Here is a 22,947-nt window from a genome sequence, read left to right on the forward strand (position 1 = left end):
TGCACGCAGACCTGAGTAGCTCAGTCATCAGTCAGGGTCTGGAGGCTGTGGAAGCGTGCTGTGACAGCAGTTGAAACGCATCTCTCTCTGTCTCTCTCTCTTTCTCTCTGTCTCTCTCTCTCTGTCTCAATCTCTCTCTTTCTCTCTGTCTCTCTCTCTCTTTCTCTCTCTGTCTCTATCTCTCTCTTTCTCTCTCTCCCTCTCTCCCTGTCTCTCTCTTTCTCTCTGTCTCTCTCTCTTTCTTTCTCTCTCTGTCTCTATCACTCTCTTTCTCTCTCTATCTCTTTCTCTCCCTCTCTCTTCCAGCTCTCACTCTCTCTCTCTTCCATCTCTCTCTACTCAGTCTCTCACTCTCTCTCTCACTCTCTCTTCCATCTCTCTCTCACTCTCTCACTCTTTCCGAGCGGCCTTGGAAGAATTCCGGACCTGAATGAAAGCCCACTCCCCCGAAGTGTATCCACATTAAAGCATCACCCTCTATCCATGGGCTTGTGAAAAGCGCTTTGAAACCACCGAAGTCAAGTTTACGGGCGCCGCCATGTTGTACAATTCAGAGCCAGAGACGGCGCAGTAGGGCTGCTGAACGCAGCTCCTCCACTGTGAGAGAGTGACTCGGCTCTACCTGGTCCAAAAAGAATTACTGTATTAATTTAAATCGGTACATGGGGAGACAATAGATGAAGAACAACACTGATTGCGACAACAGTTTCTCGTGGGAAATAATTAGTGAGTTTTACTGCATTGTTACCAAATGATTTTGGCCGGCTGGCTTAAAGTCCAGACTTTACATACCTCCCCACAGAGGGTATTCGAAAGCACGGTGTGCGTCTATGTACGACCCCACACATGCATCAAAAGCATACCCACCATCACCACCCAACACAACTCCTCTAATGGAACTCTTTTGAGGTGGGGAAATAAATAAATAAATAAATAAATAAATAAATGAATAAATAAATAAATAAGTGCGGAGGTATTCCAGGCCAGGCGGTGGTGATGGGCAGGCTGCGCTGGTTCTGTTTACCCAGCAGCTCTGGGGCCTCTGGTGGGCCCTGGAAGTGCTGACACGAGCAGAAGTGTTCAGCACCGCCTGCATCTGCAGCTGCAGCTCCAGCCAGACAGGTACGGGCGCGGGTTTGGCCCCAGCTGCACCCCTGGACTGGGCTCGGACCGCACGCAAGCTCTCGGACCCCTCCGTCTGTCGCTGGGACCTGCTCTTAAAACGCGGAGCTGGAGATTCACGGGGCGGGGGGTGGGGGTGGGGGTTTGGCTCTCTCCGCCGATGTCGACGCGCGCTGTCCCATTTAGCATTGTGCTGCTCTGAGTTATGACTCACGCCACCGCACCTGCGCCCGTGTGTTAACTACTGACAAACACAGGGCCTGCAGCCATTTACACAACAAAGACAACCAGTCTCTCTCTCTCTGTCTGTTCTCTCTCTCTACCTCACACACACTCTTTTCTGGTTGGACCTTCACTCTTAGTGTCTGGATACTGTGTTTTGCTATTACTTGTTTCTCCTCGTTGGGGTGCCTGACGAAATTGTAATTATATTTATATCATTACTTGTACCTGTATCTTTATCTCCTTTTCTCTCATCTTCGCTTCTCTCATCTCTTGCTTTCTTTCCCTCTCTCTTCTCTCTTTCTCTCTTAACTTCTTTCCTTGTGCTGCCATCCCCCGCTCTTGGCCTTCTCATCAAAGGAACATGAACGCGCGGCACAGCCTTGCATCCGCGACTGGCCTCCTCTCCCCCTTCCCCGCCCCCCTAATTCATGAAGTATTCACAACGTCCCGGAGAGCGTGTCACGTTTCATTTAGACAGAGCCGCTCCTGAAGCCTTCCATTATCCAAGCCCACCGCGCCTTTCACGCCCAAAAAGCAAACCCTGCTTCGCAGGCTCCCTCCATCAAAGCATCCATTATGCGTTCTTGGAGGACGAATCTTCTTGCGCAAGTACGGTGACGCCATCGCTGCAAACCAGTTGCTTCTTTAAGCTCTCGCTGGTGCAGGCGTCCAAAGTTAAGGGGAGGCTTAATAACAGCTTTGGAAATCCACCAGGGTTTTCTCCACGAACATCTGACTGGGTGATTTATGCATATTAATAAAAGGCAAGCTGAGCTCCACGCTTCCCCCGAATCTTAATGCGTGCGGCTCCGTCGGGATTATTACCAATGTAAATTTCTCACATTTCCCAGCTATTAATCTCTGTCTGTCCTACTGTTCTGCAAACATAATGACTAATTAAACATCAAAAGGCTGAACTGAGGATCCTCTCTGACAGATCCGGCCCCGACTCCACTCCTCCCTTGAGAGGAACTGACAGGGTGACTCCACAAATCACTCTCTCAAACACACACACACACACACACAGGCAGATACATTCACTCACACACACACACATACAGGCAGATACACTCAGTCACACACACACACACACACACACACACACAGGCAGATACACTCACTCACACACACACACACACACACACACACACAGGCAGATACACTCAGTCTCACACAAGCACGTACAGACAAACACACATACACACACGCGCACACACACGCATACACAGACATATGAGTGCACACAAGCACAAAGACACACACACAATCACGTACACGTACACACATACACAGACACATGAACATGCACACGCAGACAAACACATATATACACACACACACACACACAAGCATGTAGACACAAATACACACATGCACACACACATGCACACGCATACACAGAGACATACGAGTGCTCACACGCACACACCTGCACACACACACACACATACACGCGTGCAGCCTGCCTTGTCATTGGCTCAATCTGTTCCACAGGTGACAGTTTACAGTATGTACCAGAGAAAAATATGACACTCACAGATGAAGGCAATCCAGGAGGGACCTTGCGCACTTTCTTTGTCTGTAACACATCTAAGGGAAAAGAGAAAAGACACTCTATAAGAAATAACCTATAGGACAAAAACTTGGTAACAATACTACATGAAATGGCTACTGAGAATCAATCTGTACAGGTTTATTTCTGTATTTCTACATCATTAATTCATGTTAACAACAATATTTGTCAATGCCAATTCATACAGTTAATGTATTTGTTAACAAATTATAAGTTATCCTACAGTTTGCTAATGTAAAAAAGTTCAGGTAACTAATACTTTAGTTAGTAGTTAACAAATACATTAACTTCATGCATTTGTACATCAATTATATCATGCTAACAACTATATTAATTAACGCCAATTCATGTAGCATATTGTAAAGTGTGACCAAAACTTTAATAAGATTTACACGTTTGTAACAGTGGGAGGTAAAATGGCTAAGACACGCGCCATTTGTTTCAGGAAATTTGGCATTATTTACTAATGTTAGCTTATGCTAATCTCAAACTGAAAGGGGAAAACAAAAACAGAAAAATAGCAATGAGTGAAGAAATGTTCATCTCTTCACAGCTTGATTTAATTTGGATGCAGCTATTGGACAAAAAATGCAAATAAACACAATTAAAATAGCACAGCGTTTGGGGCAGTACTGAATGGGGCTTTAAGGCAGTACTGAAGGGAGCTTTGGGGCAGAACTGAAGGGGGGTTTGGGGCAGTACTGAAGGGAGATCTGGGGCAGTACTGAAGAGGGCTTTGGGGCAGTCCTGAGAGGAGTTTGGGGCAGTACTGAAGAGGGGTTTGGGGCAGTACTGAAGGGCTGAAGAGGGGTTTGGGGCAGTACTGAAGGGAGATTTGGGGCAGTACTGATGAGGGGTTTGGGGCAGTACTGAAGGGGGGTTTGGGGCAGTACTGAAAAGGGGTTTGGGGCAGTAATGAAGGGGGGTTTTGGGGCAGTACTGCAGGGGGGTTTGGGGGAGTACTGAAGGGGGGTTTGGGGCAGTCCTGAAGAGGGCTTTGGGGCAGGACTGAAGAGGGCTTTGGGGCAGGACTGAAGTACTTAATTAAGGTTTATGAGCCTGAAAGGTGGGAGTTGAGCAGCCTGAAGTTTGGGGCGGCACTGACCGGGCGGTACAGGGTCCTGGATGGGCCGTCTCCTGGGGTTGGTTCCGGAGAAGGAGAAGAACGGGGCGTTCGCCGTCCTTCCTGCGGAGGTCCCGCGCGCGGGGCTCGTCAGCGCCATGTCGGAGCGGAGACCCGGCTGGAACACAGAGAGAGAGAGAGAGTGATGTGGACGGAGGACAGGAAGGAGAGAGAGAGTGATGTGGATGGAGGACAGGAAGTGCAGTGTGTCGGGGGGCCGTGGCGCTGATAAGCCGCTATCGTTAGCGCACATGCTATAAGAGGCGCGGCTTCCAGTGAGGCTCCTGTTCAAATGCTCACACACACACACATACACACATATACATACACACATACACACACACATATACATACACACATACACATGCACACACACATACACACACACATAAACATGCACACACACACATATACATATACACGCACACATGTATACATACACACATAAGCATGCACACACACACATATACATACACACATACACATGCACACACATACACACACATACACACGTACACACACACATATATACACACGTACACACACACACATATACAAACACAAATACATACACACATGCACACACATACACATACACACACATATACATACACATACACATACACACGCACACACATTCACTCACAGACAAAACCACATCCCCATTTAACATAACATTACACTATATTATAGGCATTTGGCAGCCTCTCTTATCCAGAGTGACGTACAACAAAGTGCATACCCATAACCAGGGACAAGTGTGCAGAAAGACCCTAGAGGGAGGTACAATTTCAAGCGCCAAGGCTACAACAAAGAGAAGACTTGGGCCCATTTCATTAATCTGACAAAGGATTATATCTAAAATCGTTTTTATACAGCACAGCGCGATAGAATGATTCATGCTTACATAAGAACAATAAACAGCTAATATAGCCAAACGAAAATAGCAAAATCACCATCCTAGCAAAGTTATTACACAAGTAATGACACACTATTGAGAACTGAAAAATAACAACTACCAATCAATCACAGATTACAGGGCGGTAAGGAGGGGTGGGCTGAGGTGCCGCCTGAAGAGGTGTGAGTTCAGTCTTTAGTACAGTATGTACAGTTCGTTCAGTATTCCTCCACCACACCGCACCAATTTTAACACATTCACTCAAAACCAAAACAGCCAGAAGACAACCCACAGGGCCCCGGTCCCTTGGACAGAGTGCCCTCCTGACTGGGCCAAACAAGGAACGACGGGCCACTGAAGATGAGAAAACATTTCTTCAGACAAACAGAATTTGGCCCGTACATTCTCTGCTTCCTTGATCAATGCTAAGTGCTTCCATATGCTGTGTTTGCCGTCAAGCTTTGTTTAAAGAGCTCCGTTACGAAAGAACGGCTGGAAAACTTGAGTCACCGCCTTTTTATTTGGCGTAACTTTTTAAGTGTTCTTTTTTTAATTCATCTAAAAACACAGCCTGTCAAGACAAGGTGGCACCTATTTTATTGTTGTTTTGTCCTCACGCTTCAAGTGATGCCTTTTAAAACATGTTCTGGAGACAAATTACACAGCTACAGGTGCGCTAATAATAATAATTCCTCGCACTTATATAGCGCTTCTCTCATACTCACTTTACAGTGATGAGGGGGAAACTAGCCTCAACCACCACCAAACCCTGCTGTAAAATCCGGTGAGAAAGCTGGCCTTAAGCTGGTCTAGCTGGGTATGAGATGCACAACCCTTGTAGCTTGACTGCTTCCAAACATAGTTTGAGCTGGTCAAATCATGTCAAGCTGGGAGCTGGTCTGAAGTGGTTAACCAGTTACCAGCTGTTTCAAAACTTAGCTTGAGATGTTTTTCAGCAGGGATGTGTAGACCCAGGGTGACGCAAGTGCAGCCATTTTGTGCCAGAATTCTCACCACACAGTATCTTCTAATGAAAAGGCCCCGTGCATTTTCCCTGTCGTCTTAAAAGCAGGGCAGGAAGTGACATCACAAACCAGAAACTCCAAGGAGAAATCAACACAATCAGTGTGACCTACTGATTCCCCTCTGAGCCTGTAGCAGTGCAGTATTGATCAGGGCTGATCACTCCACAGCCTGAGGGCCGACGCAGACGGAGAGGACGAGACCCAGGCTCAAAGCACAGAGGCCCCATGGGATAAAGAGGTAAGGGGGGAAGTGGAGGGGGGGCCGGTTCAAGCTTCATTAAACCATCTGTCTGATCTCCGGATCCTTCGGCTTGGCCCAAAACCGCCGTTGCTTAACTTAGCAAAATGCCTATTACAGGGACGTCTGAGTCTACTGCCGCTAGGCTAGCACGTCGCAGACACACATCCAATTAGTGGGGAGTCATCGGGCAACAGAACCAGCGCTGAACGATGGTGCGCGGTCCGTATTAGCTCCTGTGTGTGCGCTGACGTGATGTGACAAGTTCTCGAAATCCACGCTCTTGACCCACATCCCCTCCACTGACCTGCTCCCCTGCAAACTGGGTTAAGAGGCTAATTGAGGTTCTGGCCTAATTAGTACAAGGCCTTTCTAGCTTTAAGTGTATGAGGGAGGGACCAGGTGACAGGGGGAAATTACAATCTTTGATTATTAGCATTAGCTGCTCATGCTTCATAAATATACATTACGTTCCCAACACAATCGGAGGAAAACACCCACTCCCCCTATGAAAACAAATAGAAGAAATAATCAACATAATAACATGCATACAATATCACTCAAGTCTACAAAACCTGTTTGATTATAGTAATATAATATAATAATATAGTACAATTTTGCACCATTCCTACAGAATTAACCCAATGCTGCCAGCTCCTGTGAAAATGGAGTCTGCCATGTTTTACTACAGAAATATGGAAGAGGGACCCCCTCACAGACACCACACCGACAGGAACATTGTGCAACCTGGCCTAGTCACCTGGCTCTTCCTAAGCTGGTCAAACTCTTACTGAAAAAACTATAAGGCAGAATTCACCAGCTATTAACAAACAGCTTAAATTTCATTTGAGATACTGTACGCTATCAATGAGGGAATGGACAAGAGGCAAAATACCAATTACAGTCTAATCTACAAGTATTACAGAATCTGCAGCTCCAGCGAGCACTGGGTTTAATAGTGCTGATAATAGAGATTGTGTGTTATTAATTTATTTTCATAAGAAGAATCATATTTAAAGACTAGACCAGGCCAACCAGAATTATGCTCTTCTGAGCTAAAATCATAAGCAATATACTGCAAATACCAAAAATTCTCAACAAGTAGTTAATTCTCACTGTATATTGAGATTTAAAACCTTATTTCAAGGGAGAATTAGAAGAAAAAAAAGTTCCTTAAAACAAAGTTGGCAGTCATCTCTTAGTTTTCTGTGTGTGCCCCACAGAGAACGGCACCTCTCCGGCCGTCCTCAACTTAAGCACTCTTCCCTCAGATGACACCGCAGCTCAAAGCCGATATCCTGCGGGAGAGTTTAATGTGTCAGAAAAAGCTCTCGAATCACCGGTGCTCAGTGCAGGCCTCTTCACGTGCGAGCAATCGTCTTCTGCGGCCAAATGTCAAGCGGGTTTGAGGGGATAATGGTGCTCGTCTGTCAGCCACATCCTGTGGCGGTAATCAGGCTAATCCGTCTGCCGGGAGAGAGGGGGAGCCTACCTGCTAAGTCACGGGACCGGCGCCTCATAACCGTGGCTACCGTTCGCCTGCCGGGACCGTTCACTCTCTCGCTCTGCGTTCCTCCTCCAGAGCCTCAAGGGCTCAGGGTGATCACAGAGAACTCAAACAGACTGAGTTTATCATTGTTTTTAACCATTATTTGTACAGAGTAGGTAGACACATTCTCAGCTACAGCCACGCTCTGTTAAAGCCCCCACAAGTAGTCTAACCTGCATGTCTTTATGCCATAATTTATTCATATGCAAGTATGTGTGTTACTGTACGTCGTCTGAGTGTGTTTGTGTTACTGTACGGCAAGTGTGTCTGTGAGTGTTACTGTACATCGTCTGAGTGTGTTTGTGTTACTGTACGGCAAGTGTGTCTGTGAGTGTTACTGTACGTCGTCTGAGTGTTTGTGTTACTGTACGGCAAGTGTGTCTGTGAGTGTTACTGTACGTCGTCTGAGTGTTTGTGTTACTGTACGGCAAGTGTGTCTGTGAGTGTTACTGTACGTCGTCTGAGTGTGTTTGTGTTACTGTACGGCAAGTGTGTCTGTGAGTGTTACTGTATGTCGTCTGAGTGCGTTTGTGTTACTGTACGGCAAGTGTGTCTGTGAGTGTTACTGTACGTCGTCTGAGTGTGTTTGTGTTACTGTACGGCAAGTGTGTCTGTGAGTGTTACTGTACGTCGTCTGAGTGTTTGTGTTACTGTACGGCAAGTGTGTCTGTGAGTGTTACTGTACGTCGTCTGAGTGTTTGTGTTACTGTACGGCAAGTGTGTCTGTGAGTGTTACTGTACGTCGTCTGAGTGTGTTTGTGTTACTGTACGGCAAGTGTGTCTGTGAGTGTTACTGTATGTCGTCTGAGTGCGTTTGTGTTACTGTACGGCAAGTGTGTCTGTGAGTGTTACTGTACGTCGTCTGAGTGTGTTTGTGTTACTGTACGGCAAGTGTGTCTGTGAGTGTTACTGTATGTCGTCTGAGTGCGTTTGTGTTACTGTACGGCAAGTGTGTCTGTGAGTGTTACTGTACGTCGTCTGAGTGTGTTTGTGTTACTATACGGCAAGTGTGTCTGTGAGTGTTACTGTACCTCGTCTGAGTGTGTTTGTGTTACTGTACGGCAAGTGTGTCTGTGAGTGTTACTGTACGTCCTGTCTGTATGTGAGTGTACATGCATATTACATTACATTACATTAACGGCATTTGGCAGAGCGACGTACAGTTGATTAGACTGAGCAGGAGACAATCCTCCCCTGGAGCAATGCAGGGTTAAGAGCTTTGCTCAAGGGCCTTATTGTGGCTACACCGGGGACCACCGACCTTGCGGGTCCCAGTCAGGTACTTCCCATCACTACGCTGCAGGCCGCCCAGATGGTGTGTGTGCATATTTGTGTGTATGTGCGTGTGCGTGTGTACTGTATATGTGTGTGGAGATGGGAGTAAAACAGGAATAAAAACCCTGACTAACCCCACAGCGGTGACAGGGCAGACAGTCGGAGATGGGCACCATGCAGCAGAGCTCTGTCCAATCGCACGAGGCCGCCGCCCGCCCCCTGCACTCCCGTCCAACCCAATCGCACCCGGGGGGTCTTACATCATGTTCGGGTGATGTAATAACGCGCCACCAAACAAGTCACCTGGCCTCGGCCTGACGACAAGCCCGTAAGAAATGGGCCTCCCGCAGACCTCTGCAGCAATTACAGCTGACACATCGCCGTTGTTCGCTCGCCGCGTTTCCCTCTCCTCGCCTCAGAACACAGGTACGGACGCGTACGCCCGCTTCCCTGTTGTTGTTTTTAATCATTTTTTATTAAGTTTGGCTGGACGGATCGTAATATTTCTGCCGCGGTCTGCGAAGGTTTACAACGGCAGCGTCAACACGTTCGGCGGCTCATTAAAGGATAAAGGAGGTCTGATGGTCCCTATACACTGTGTCCGACACTCTAATTGCAATTTGGTGGGAGGTGGTAATCACTTGGAGGCACACAAGATATTAACACTGCAAAAAGTGACCCTCTTAAGAAGCTGTAATGAGCTGTAATGAGTGACCCTCTTTTAGTCCTGTAATGAGACTTACGATCTTTTTTCTCTCAAGTAGAAAATATTAGCTTGTTTTAACCCCATCCACTCTTAAATTTAAGTCTTCAGCCATGTGTGTACAGTAAATAGTTTTTGAGATATTGACACTTTTGTAGGACGAGTACAAAATAGGTGGAAATTGCCCTCTAGGGGGGGCAAAGTAGAAAGGGTTAAGTTACTGTTTGCTTGACAAGTGAGATTTTCTAATTCCACTGGCAAATCGTGAGATGAGATTTGCTAGACAAGTGTAATGTTCTTACAACATTGTCAAATCTTGGGATGAGTTTGTCTTACTTCAGTGGCAATATTTTGGTATTATTTAGCAAAAACATAAATAGATAAGATTTTAAGTCTCAATATAAGATTAAAACACTCATAATTCTTTGGGGTTTTTGCAGTGAATACACAACTTCCTTGGCCCAAATTCCCCCCGCACTCGAAATGGCTTTTTTTGTCTTCCTGTCTTTCTTCTGCCGCTGGACAAACCAAGCCTTTGCAAAACTCGGATCTCAGCAGCTGCAGGACTGCAGGACCAAATTTCCCTCACGACTTTTCTTCTTTTCACTTTTCTTCTTTTCTATCCACGCCCCCGTTTTCTCCCCCTTGTTGGAGAGTGCAGACACACAAATGCTCTCGTCGGAGCGAGTGATGTCACCAGCTGCTTCCTTTCACATGGGAGCCTACAAGTCAAGCTTGCACAGACATGAGTCTGAGGGGGGCATTTTGTGTGCCATTTCAGCAAATGGGCTCCAGACAACCACCAGGCTGAGATCAGACACAGTTGCTTAGCAAAGCCCTGCAGAGCACTTTTAAATGGTTAATATGGGCACGGTGTGGCATACAGGTTCTGTGCCTTCTTTTTTGGCTTTGCAACACATACTAAAAATGAAATTAATACATTGTTGTCATCATCACAGCAACAGATAATCCGTTTTTAAATGTTGGGTGTCAATTTCTGCTTGCGTGCTTCCAGACTGAGATGAAGTGCCTGGTCATTCATGAATATTCATTGTGTTGGCCTTGATACGGTGTCATAACTGAGGCACAAAGCTTTCTAAACAGGAAGTGAACCTATCTTCATTGATAGAGCCTGAGTGGAAATTGAGGAGGAATGATTCATAGAGTTGATACAACATGCCTACGTGGACCTCAGCTTTTCTACTGATGAGGAAGAGGATCTTATATCTTCTCTACCCCCTCAATTACCACCCAAGACAACAAATAATTATACTTTTGTCTGTATTGAGATGACACTGTCAAAGTAGTTTATGGGGCCAGTCTATAGCCTAGTGGCTAAGATGCTTGACTGGGACCTGGACCTTGTTGGTGGTTCAAGCCCCAGTGTTGTCACACTAAGAGCAGTGCAGCTGTTGTGTTCTTGAGCAAGGCCCTTAACCTCACATTGCTCCAGGGAGGATTGGCCCCAGCTTAGTCCGATCAATGTAAACCTTGTAAAACAGTGAATATCATGTAAAACTAAGCTGTTAAAAATAAATAAATATGGGGCAGCATATTGGAGAGGTTGCAGGTTCCACTCCCCGGTGAGGCAGTGCAGTAGTACCCTGGAGCTAAAGGTACTTATCCAGCTGTGTAAATGGATTGTGTGTAAGGAATGTAAGCTGGGTAAGTCTCTCTGGATGAGACGTGTTATGCTTGTAATGCTGGGCTTCTCAGCCCTGATCCTCAAAGGCCACAGGGTCTGCTGCTTTATGGTCTTACCGTTAAAATCAGCAGCCAACTGACAGTCAAGAAACCAGGTGAAATGAGCAAACTACCTTTAAAGGTTCACGCAAAAATATCTAACCATCCAGAAAGTCTTGCTGAGATGTGCATAATTTTCGAGATTTGGTAACTTTTTGGACACAGTTCACCGTGATATAATGAACCTCAACAGGCCACATCTTCAACGCACCAACAATTTACATAGATCAGCGAATCCGGGTACTTTGACGTACACGCCCCGTCTCGGGGGCAAGTATAAGACAGCAGGAACAGGATATTTTAACTAAATTAGCTATATCTTTGACAAAAATATAATGTATAATATGTACGACAAGATGAAAGTCTTTTGAATATTTCCATACCAAGTTGACATTTTTACAATGAGCAGTTTCTGAGAATGAGAGCTTTGTTTGACCCCTGCGCCAGTCTCCATCTGCACCTGCTCTATCGGCAAGTTCCGCAATACGATATATTTGATAGACAGCCACACATTTCAACAGTGGTATGCAGAAGAACATCTCTGAACAAACAACACATCATAACTCGAAGTGGATAGGCTACAACAGTAGAAGTCTAAAAAATAAGTCTAATAAATACCCAATAAAGTGCTCGGTGAAGGAGGGAGGGAGGGAGGGAGGGAGGGAGAGAGAGAGAGAGAGAGAGAGAGATTTTATTATATTATTATTTCTTATATACATTTCTATATAAATTAATTTGACACAATCTATCGATATATCTACCCATCTACACAAATGATTTACAAGGCAAGGAGCCAGCTAGTTAGCTAATGTTACTTGAAAGTAGGTGACATGAGCCAACCACCCTTAACATCAGCAACATGACCTGACCTTTTACTTAGAGTAACCCCTAAGTAGCATGATCCCTTTGACCTAATGGCTAAGAGCCCACACAACAACACGCTAGCAGCACACGGATGAGCACGCTACCTGTACACGGGCACACACACAGACACACAAGGGGTTGTTAATGAGCGTAGGTGAATCCAGAGTGAATTTCAGAGCAGGGCCGGGCATGTACAGACATGTTCTGTGTTGGAAAAGTCCCCTTTTGGGATAAGAGGACAAGTGCAGATGGAGGAGAGGGAAAGAAGAATGGAGGGAGTAAAGGAGTAGGGAGATGGTGAGAGGGAAAAGGATAGAGCAGGCAGAGAAAGAAAGAGTGAGAAAGGGAGAGAGAGAAAGAGGCAAGGAAGGAAAAAAGTGAGAGACCCCAGCCAACGTTGGAGTGCTGTCGGAGAGAGAACGGGAGGTGGATGATGTCACACAGTCACGTTGTGTTTTAACATCTGTACGGCTGTACAATGGGGAGTGTGGGCCATGGTTCATGTTGACCTTTGACCTTTGCTAAAAACACATCTCGTAGGAAACAGGGGTGCTGCAAATCACAGTAGAGCAGTGTTTCCCAACTCCAGTCCTCGGGACCCACATGCCAGAAGGTTTTTGTTGTAACCAGTAGCTCACACACCTGATTTCACCTGAGTTACTGGTTACAACAAAAACCTCCTGGCATGTGGGTCCCGCGGACTGGAGTTGGGAAACACTGCAGTAGTGCATTGGGCATGGCCCTCTCAGCTGGACTGCGAGTAATCCTTGCTGAAATCGCTCGTCCTGCCCTTCTCCGAATTCTTTCTCAGAAAGTTTACAAACAGCACGCAAGTTTCCCAGAAAAAGCCCTCTTTTCCTGCTTGATTACATTGTAAAGGCAGCCATTTTACATGCACAGCTGGAGCCATCACCTTGAACCCATCTCTCTGCACAGTAAAAACCGTAAACAACACAAAAGCCAAACACTGCTCTAAGTGAATAATGCAATGGCTGTAAATTGAGCAGGCAATCGCTACATAATGAAAAAAAAAGAAGTGCTCAAGTTTCCAATGAATGTACAATAATTGTGTTTAATATTTCATCCTAATTATGGGAGGCTGAGTGGTAGTTTCTGGTGCGCCTGTGGAGAAAGCTAAAAATACTCCTGGTCTCCGTTGATGCAGATGGCAATGCCTGCTCTGTGAATGCTGAAACAGGCATCAGCACCAAGGGCTGCTGGGATAGGGTGGAAAAGGTGCGTCTCTTACCTGGCACCCCGAGGCTCCAGGCTCCCTGCCGTACGCCGAAAATGTGACCCTCTCAGTCTTGCCTGTGGGCACACAAACGTGACCGTAGTTTAGACTGCAGTTTGTAGTGTAGACCAAATTCATCCTTACAATCACCACAGAATCTGAACCTGGTTCAACTTGACCATCTACACCGAGTGCAAATTCAAAGATTTGTCACAAAAGGATAGGCCTGGCCCGACAGTCTTTCAACGGTCGCCCAGATCTTATCGCAGCTACACTACGGCTTGAACCTCCGGTCAAGTACCACCAGGCTACAGGCTGCCCAATACAGGAGTATTGAGTGATGCTACCATGCTACCAGGTCCCGCTAAGGATCATGGGAGGAAGAGCTACATCAATGTCACAGCTGCTGTGTATGGAGGTGCTTCCAAGCCACCATCAGGAGAACAAATAAAACCCGCGGCGACGGCACTCAGATGAATCATGCTCCTCACGTTATCTAAACTCAGCAGTTTCCCCCTCCAGAAAAAAAAGTGAGTCGTACATAAAATGATAAACAACTTTAACAACATCATACATTATTCTTGTCAGATTTTCAAACACTGTTAGAGCGAATGGCGCATTGAAACTAAATTCTGTTTACTCTAGGGAAAGGTAAATATTTTAGTAAGTAAAAACTTGCACGGCAAGATTATTCTGTTTCGCCCTACCCAATCTTAACATTCTTTAAGCAACGGAAAGTATCAAAAAAAAAGTTTATACCAGAAAGTTTGTGCAAATAAAGCCCCATACCTTTGAGAAGACATATACAGTTCACAGAATTACTAAATCTATCACCCTCAGTTTGAAAAATTGTGTTGTACTGCAAAGTACAGTTCTATATAAAAGTAGCAACTCCAAAAAAAAAAAAAAGTAGAGTGCACTAAAACAAAATCCTGAAAAATGGTTCAACGGAAAAAGGTTTCTTCTGCGGTGTCAAATGAACCTGACACGATAACACCGTAATAAAAACGCATTATGTCTACACTGCAAACCTGCCTGGCAAGACAGTAAAAGTTATTTTTTCATCTTTCATTGGCAGTTTTATGTAGAATTTGTATTGGCTCCATTCATTCTTTGCCTGCCCAAAAACGGCTGTGTCACCAGGAGCAACCACAACCGCTAGCCAGTGTGTTTTGCCACAGATGTACACTCCCCTTCTGTGCTGAATAATTTATCGAGGGGTCTGTTGTTTTAGGTCGTGCCGGGGGTACAGAACACCCCCCGCCCCCGGTTCAGGGTAGCGCGGAGTAGCGCTGAGCCTCTGGAGTGCGGTCGGGCCAAGTCGAGCGGTAAAAGGAGCTCAGGGACCCAAGCATAACGTGCAGTGTAACTGAAACTGAGTGGGGAGCGATCTCCGGGGAATGGAGCGGTAAACAGACGTTTAGCGGTTTAGTGAGCCAGCACGCATGACTGTGCAGGGCCGTATGCACACAGGAAGCCCTGGTAAACACTGACGGCCATGTTGTCTCTCTCTAGTCAATTGTGCGCTTAGTGACTGTGCGGTTTCGAAGAGAGGAAAGGGCTACATCCTCCTCACACTGCAAAAAATGCCCATCCAAACAAGGGTTGTAAGTCTTGTAATCTTTTTTAGTAGAAAATTTGAAGTTACTGTTTGCTTGACAAGTCAAATTCTCTTACCCAACTGGCAAATCTTGAAATGATTCAAACTGTCCCTGACTACCCCATTGGCAGTCTTTTGCCTAATTTAGCAAAAAAAGTAATAGAAATAAGATTAAGTGTAAATATAAGACATTAAAACTGACTTATCTTTTGTTTTTTGCAGAGTGGTAAACACGGCATGTTCCCCCTCTTTAGTCATTTCTGCGCTTAGTCAGTGTTCCGTTTACAACGTGAGCACACACAAGAGAGGGCCAGATACTCCAAGCATTGCAGTACTTTACATTCGGAAATATTTCAACAAGTGAATGATTTTAAGAACCTTCTTTTAGAATTCGTTACCTTGGAATTATAAGGTTATATCTGCGTTCAGAGTAGTTATTGAGACATTGAGCTTCAAAACTTTCACATCCTAACACAGAAAAACTGAAATGTCACAGACACCCTAAAAGTACAGAAGTACAAAATCTAAATTCTATAAACAGCATATTTATGACACCAACTAATTTTGGTCAAAAATGTCAGTTAGAACCTTATAATTCGAAGGTGTCGTATTGTTTGGAATACTTCGTATACTGGCCTTTGTTTCATTATCAACTTGTTTTTGGGGAGTCTAAACAGGGGTTAAAAAACGGAACAGAATTTTAGAGCCTGAAAAAAGAAAATGGTTTGGCAAGGTTGAAAAAGAAAGGCAGGATAATTGTGCAGAAACGTAAAGCTGTGACACATAATGGAAGGAGGGTTTCTTCCATCACTTTCGACAGCTCTACTAAACGAAAGCACCTGTCTGTCAGTGCCCCCTCCCACACGCGAGAAAGGGCCTCTCGTCTTGGAATGTAAAAAATCAGCAATGTAAGACGGCCCTTTCCACTGCAATCGCAATTTGTGTAAGTGTTACTGGCGAGCGTGCGTGCCAAGCCTGCTGTTGGCTGCATTGCCCGTGTTTTAGGAGCCTGTGCCAACACAAGCAGCTGTGGAGCCCCCCCCCCCCCCCCCCTCACTCAACCCCCCCGCAGCTCAACCAGTCCCCCACCTCCTCCGCTCGCTCTCCTCTGCGGGCCAACTCGCTCCTCCAGCCAAGAGGGGAGGAGGCAGCAGTAAACCCAGAGAGAGAGCCATCAAGGGGAGATGAATCTCGGGGACCTGCGTAGAGGTCGGCGATTAGCGACGGTCTTCCTCGATCGCCATCGCGGCTCCGGCCTCACCTTACGTCCGTTATCTCGCGGCTCCGGCCTCACCTTACGCCCGTTATCTCGCGGCTCACCGCCGGAGCGGCTCAGTAATCGGTCACCCGTCTGGCCCAACACCTTTCACAGAGGCAGCCGTTTCCTCCCGGCGTTATGACACGTCGTACATTACCAGGGCCCTCTGACAGCGTGACTGATGGTGTGAAATCACACTCTAAATCTGTGCGCCTGTACGCCATTTGTGGGATCACGATACGTTACAAGCGAGGCTGTTTGCATCTCTACTGTTGTTATTTAGTCAGGTGAGCTGCACTCTGTGTGCTTTATCTAGTGGCAGGAGTGGACAAACCGGAAACCCAGTTACCCATTATTTAATCCCAGACTACCAAGGAGTAACGACCTATCGGTACATTCAATTAATTCCTTTGTTTTTGGCCAGGCATGAATATGGCTTACAAAAAAGAAAGTAAAAGTGTGATGAGTTTAGTGATTGGGTGAGCACTGATCAGTTGAATTTGTGTGGGCTCCTTTCGTTACCTGCTCAAGCATTCCAGCTGTTCGTAGGCCAGAGCACAACCACTTTTCGCTCGATTACAGGTACTATAGCTGTTTGAAGGCCAGAGCACAACCACTTCTCGCTCGATTACAATAGCCTACACAACGATGGCCATTAGCATGAAGGACAAATAGGCCACAACAAAGAAACGCCGCCATATTCAGATGAGCAGTGTGACAGTTGCATACCATGTCAACAAATATACAGCCATGCGATGGCATCTATACATGACTATATGAATAATTACAATGCATGCATATTTATAATTTTATTGCAACCCTGCACTAACACTGAAGCAGAGTAAAGAATAAAGATGGTCCTTTCTCATCAAGGCCTATTTTAATCGGGAGAAGTGCTGGAGAGAACTATAGTCCTTGTGTGAAGAAAAAGTCATAGGATGGCGAAAGATGCTGAGATGTAAAAATCCTTGCAACACGAGGACGATACTCGCGTGCCTTTTAAACCTCCAATTTAATCATTATTCTGTCACAAAAATGCTGCCACAGTTTTCTGTTTTCTGGAAAAAAGCTATGAACAGCCATGTTCTCTTACTGTACGAAATTAAAACTTTGCAGTCATTGTACCACACTATTTTAGTTAACAGTGCAGAGAATGCATTCCAGTTTTCGAATGTTTCTTTTTCTGTTTCTATTTTCCTCTATTCCTTCTGGAAAATATCTGCTATGTACTGTAGCAATGCTGGATTGTCGGTATATGTATATGTCTAGCTAAAGGAAACATTATATTATTATAATTCATGTAAAGTATGTGCAGAGAAAAAGGCTGAGGGGAGGAAAATAGCGGGCTAAGTGCTTATTGCAGTCATTACAAAACCCCTAGCCCATGACCCTGGGACAAAGATCTCCAATCGAAGAACATCTCCAATCATGACTCATAACCATCGTACAAAACCCAGCAGCCTGAAATTGGCAGGACGTTCACAGCGTAAAAAGACATTCTTAGTGGTTGCTGTTAAAAAGCAACTAAGCATCTAAGCAACGGTACCAATATGATGGTTCAGTGCAATACTGAAACAGGTCATCTTAAACCGAGGAACAGGGCTTTCTGTGCTATCAAGGGGGCGAATTAAAGAGATATTGACTACGCTAGCCGAAATGACAATAAGGATCATTTCCATGGCCATGTAGTTACAGAATGGTTAAACTGGAACATCGAGGGGAAATATTTGTTGGTGATATGTTGTACAGCTGGGCCAATCTCGCTCAACAAATACTTTCATTAAAACGTACAATACGTACTTTTCCTTTTTCCACAGACATAACTCAATTTCCGGAATATAAAGGCCCCTATAATAGCCCAGGGTTTACACAACCCAGAACACGACACAAGCCATTAAACCCTAATTCCCTCTTATGATCCGAGACTGTGACGCGGGCATATCCATCAAAGCCAACTAACGCGTCGCGAGAAAACATTACCAGGGAAAAAGAACAAGAGGAGAAAGAAGAAGAAGAAAAAAAACAAAGAGGCAATTTTTAAATGAGCCATTCCAGGCATGAAACTTTTCATTGCATTAGCTCTGCCATGTTTATTATCTCCTGATGCAGACCCACCTTATCAAAGCACTGCGTTCTTTGGCGCTCTAATATCATTACTGTTCTGTGTTCTCCGCAGGTGCGACCGAGATACATAAAGCAATATTCTTCCGCCGTTTCCATTTTGTGATTCTTGTCTGTGACAGTTCCGGTTTTTTGCTTTATTTTCCCCCCCATTGGATAGGTGGGGAAAGCGCGCTGAACGATGGAGCTGAGAATAAATTAATCATTCTCCCGTCCGGAAAAACCTGCACCGCCGTCCTTCAGGTGCAGACAAGCTTGTCCATCTGTAATAGTTCAGATATCAGCACCAAGGAAAAATCCCTGACACATGCAACAAAAATAATAACAATAATCCTGCTTAATCCTACAGCTATCAGTTTGAGTGATCTAAAAATAGCTGGCATATACAAGCACAGTTATCCTAGGTAAGGGAGTATGGCAAGTACATTTTATCATAATGAAATAACGAAATGGCCTTGTGTTTCACTGAATAAAACTGCCTGCATATACTTCTAAACATTAACTGTATATTAAACATTTCAGTACCTTCTGAATCAACTCAATAGTTTTACTTTTCTATTTGTTGAATTTATCAAAATAATAAGATGATGTTGTGTTAATGCTATGTAAATAACTGGGTATAAATTAGAAAGTCTAGTTCTGCACAACCTGAATATAAACTACAGGGCTGTAGTATGTTGTCAAAGATCTGTGCAGATAAACCTTGATGGAGAGCAGACTGATGCTAGTTTATTTCCTGTCTTTTGTGGCTTTCAGCAAATGCAAACGTTTCACTTAAAACATTTTCTGTGATTAATTCCCTTAGTTTTTACACAGGAATGTGCAATTAATACTTGATAATCAACCCTTGGCTGAGAACATGGCTTAAAGAATCTATTCGGTCTACGAGCCAACTGCAACTTAAACTCTACATGTTCCGAACACCAAGTTACCTCACGATGTTCGGAACAGAGCAACTTTCATGATGAATAAATAAAAAATTATTTCAGATCAGCTTTGGTTTTTATGTGCGGGTCAAGTCTTCCGTTTTAATAAAGACATACGTGACCCATTTCAGCATACAGTGACATGGTAATGGTGCTCCCCTGTGACAGTGTGGTGAGGAAGCTGTTGCTAATGAGAGACTGGAAATGAAACCGGGCAGGCTTATACGGCTGCATAACAGTGTGCAAAACTGTAGCAGTTGTGCTTCAGGTGCCGTTTGGAACATCGTGAATAGGTGACCACCGTGAGCTAAAACTTTCAAACACAGGGATGTTGTGCGGTTATTGGTTGTTTTCCCCATGAATATTGGTCCAATTCACATCAATCAATGTCAAAAAGCAACCATAATCATATACCACATTCATCAGGAGAAAAACTACCATTGAACTTTAGGTCGAAGCAGCCGCTTCTGAACAGAGCAAGGTGAGTTTAAGTGGTATTTTTCTTTTTTCTTAGTTAGTTAGTCAACTTGTTGGTTCAAGTAAGTTCTCAATCAACAGTTTTGTTTTTAAAGCATGCATAACAATGCATAGTTAGTGTCATTGTGTTCCAGTTCAACGATAATTATTCTGTCTGAAATGCATTTCTTCAGTCAAATCTTAAGGAGACGCCAGTTGCTTGTCATCAACACGGTATTTGCATATTATCTTGCTACTTATATTGCATGGTCTCTCATATCATGTATCATGAGAAATATCCCATATCAGACAGTCAGCTTGCTAGCGAGGTAGTGCACAAACTACTTTTAAAAGCCTACCTATAGGCTAGCTAGTTAACTAGCTGACATTAGCTAATTCTGTCACTGGCAAGCTTAGTGAACTGTAGGTGTTTTTGACTAGACTTATAAACTAGCTAGCTACAATAGCTGGTGATTTAGCTGAAAGTTTTAGTTTATGTACGCCGACCTGGCTGGTCTCTTTTTGGCCACCATAGCTTTACTGACACGTTTTCACAAATTGAGTGCTTTGTCAGTGACAGTCAGTATGGAATGTCATCTGGCTACAAACGTTACCTGCACGCGATAACGTTGTTTAGAACTTCAGATTAGCGTTCATGTTTGCATTGGGCGTCGCAATGTCGAACTCACTGTCGAAGAATTTTGACGTCTAATTCAAATGTAAGAAAATGTACAGTCACGAAATTAGAAAAAGCATGTGTATTTCTGAATTACCCACATAATGAGTGGTCTGGTGTCGCGATCCGTTGGATTTTCATTTCGTTATTTTTGCGCAAAAAAAGTATTTTAAGGGTTGGCGAGCCAGTTACCATTGTAGTATACTTTTGAAACAGGTGAGATATTTTAAATTTGCTGTTTTGAATGGAAACCCCAACCAACGCAAAAATACAGTGAGCGCAGTCCATAGGCTATCAGTAACTGAGTACACCTTGTTTTGTCACACCGAGGGGAAGTGAGCACCACCGGGAACCAATTGAAAACTGGAACAACAAAAACATCCAATTAGTATGTAACTGTGCTCTGTGTTCATGGCAGACACATTCCACATTCTGCTTTTCCTAGCTCCCCCCCCCCCAACCCAACCTGCAGTCACCTCATGGGCCATGTCACAATAATAATAATAACAAATTCAGGAAATAGAGCCAAAATGGACACTTCCTGCCTCTCTTTTCCCCTCCCTGGTATGAGTTAAATCCCCCTGCGTAACTGTACTGCTGAGCCAGAATGGACACTTCCTGCATCTCTTGTTCCCTCACCGGTATGCGATCCTGTCTGTGCCTCCCCACTGCTGCAGCCCCAGGCCCATCCATTATCGCTGTCAGGTTAATGTTGCGTGTTGAGCCATATGGCAGGGCTACACGCGCTACAAAGGTAATTCCTCCCACTTGTTATAATCAGCATTTTCAGCCGCCCCCCCAAAAAAATAACTGACATAAACAGCTTAATTGTGTTTGGCGCATTTTCTGTTAACATACTTGGCGAAAAAACAGGAAAAAGAGGAGGAAGAAGAAGAGGAGGAGGAGGAGGAGGAGAAATAGGAGGATGGGGAGGGAGGTATGAGGAACAACAGAAAAAGAGAGGGCAAACCGATTCAGGAGAGGACTTTCTTTTCAGTCCGATAACTCGACTTCTGAGGAAACTCCACTTTCTGAATGCAAGCTGTTTTGTCACCTGACCTGGGTTAAATACGTGACCGCTTTGGATTGGAATACATTTCTGTGCACGATTGATCTTGCCTGGTGCCAATTGAGGACCAGAAGATTGGGGTTGCACTTTTTGAGAGTATTCCATACGTTCCAATTCACACAAACCCAGTAAAGCATAGAAAAGTACTTGAATCCAAAAAAATGACATATTTGACCCAGGTCTGCTGGTCGCCCAAAGCTCACACTACCACTGTTCACTGTGCTAAGAAGAAGGGTGCAGTGACACCACACATTCAGAGCTGAGTGTTCATCCACTCCGGTCTCAGGTTCTACACTGCACAAGAAAATTGTATTTATGGTTTTTTAGTCACATACTGAGACTTCACCTTTTTGCTAAATAAGATGAAACTAGTGGCACTGAGGTAAGACAGTTTGACTCAATAAAAAATTTGCTTGTGGAATCCGAAAATTTCAGTTATCAAGCAAATGTTAACCCAAGCCAATATGTTCTATGGGAGAGAAAGTGTTGTTAAGAGCGTTGTCTGTGCGTCAGAGCACTTGTGTGCACCGGCCCTGTTGCTCATCCAGGTCGACACTCCGACAGGTTTCGTCTCGGAGTAAATAACAGGCGGGTTAACGGGTGGCAGGGGGGAGGGGTCAGAGACGATGTAACCGCTCCCACTCCCCTCCCTTCTTAAACAAGTGTCCCGCCCAGCACGTCCGTGTCCCGGTGAGACCCCGAAAACCGAACCGCAGGCCCCGCATCACTTCCTGTTAATTAGGGCCCTGTCAGGCGCGAGATCACTCACGTGGCTCGCGCAAATGTTAATGAGCCCTTATTTGCATATTTATTTTTTTCCCTTTGTGGAAATGTCATTGATTATTACGTTCTATGATGATGAATGTGTCCGCTGATGCGCTCTGATGTATAATTAGTCATTAGGCGGTGTGAATAGATCAATTAGAAAGAGAGAGAGAGTGGGATTACGAGAAATCAAACAAGGAAGGATCTGAAGAGAGAGTCTTCTAAAGGTGAGTCACACACTAAAAAAATGAAAGACATCTCTTTTAACGCTCTCTCCCTGTCTCCATCAAATGTAGAACTGTGAAACGTGATACCTGTATCAGGCGTCGGGCGAAGAACGAGGAGTCTAAATATTCGGCTGGATCAAAGATGACCTTCATTAGAAAAAGCACTGTTCAGCGCTCAAGCACGCTTTTAAAATCAAGTGCGTCCGCCTCCTCCAGTGACTTGTGAGAGAGAGCTGGGGCCCCGTTTGAGTCTCAAGCCCGGCGAACGGGGTTGAAT

General features: G+C 44.9%; 1 protein-coding gene across 5 annotated transcripts in view; it reads right to left on the bottom strand.

Annotated features, from left to right (window-relative positions):
• LOC133130866 (transcription factor 12-like) overlaps positions 1 to 22,947 on the bottom strand; it is a 123,878-nt gene that overhangs the window by 42,032 nt on the left and 58,899 nt on the right. For all 5 annotated transcript variants that reach the window (XM_061245802.1, XM_061245801.1, XM_061245800.1 and 2 more), the window contains 3 exons: positions 13,588 to 13,649; positions 4,026 to 4,161; positions 2,885 to 2,937 (listed from right to left, as the gene is read on the bottom strand). In XM_061245802.1, coding sequence (XP_061101786.1) covers positions 2,885 to 2,937; positions 4,026 to 4,161; positions 13,588 to 13,649 — 251 coding nt within the window. The remainder of the gene's footprint in view (positions 1 to 2,884; positions 2,938 to 4,025; positions 4,162 to 13,587; positions 13,650 to 22,947) is intronic.

The sequence above is a fragment of the Conger conger genome, chromosome 6, assembly GCF_963514075.1.
Source record: "Conger conger chromosome 6, fConCon1.1, whole genome shotgun sequence".
NCBI lineage: Eukaryota > Metazoa > Chordata > Actinopteri > Anguilliformes > Congridae > Conger > Conger conger.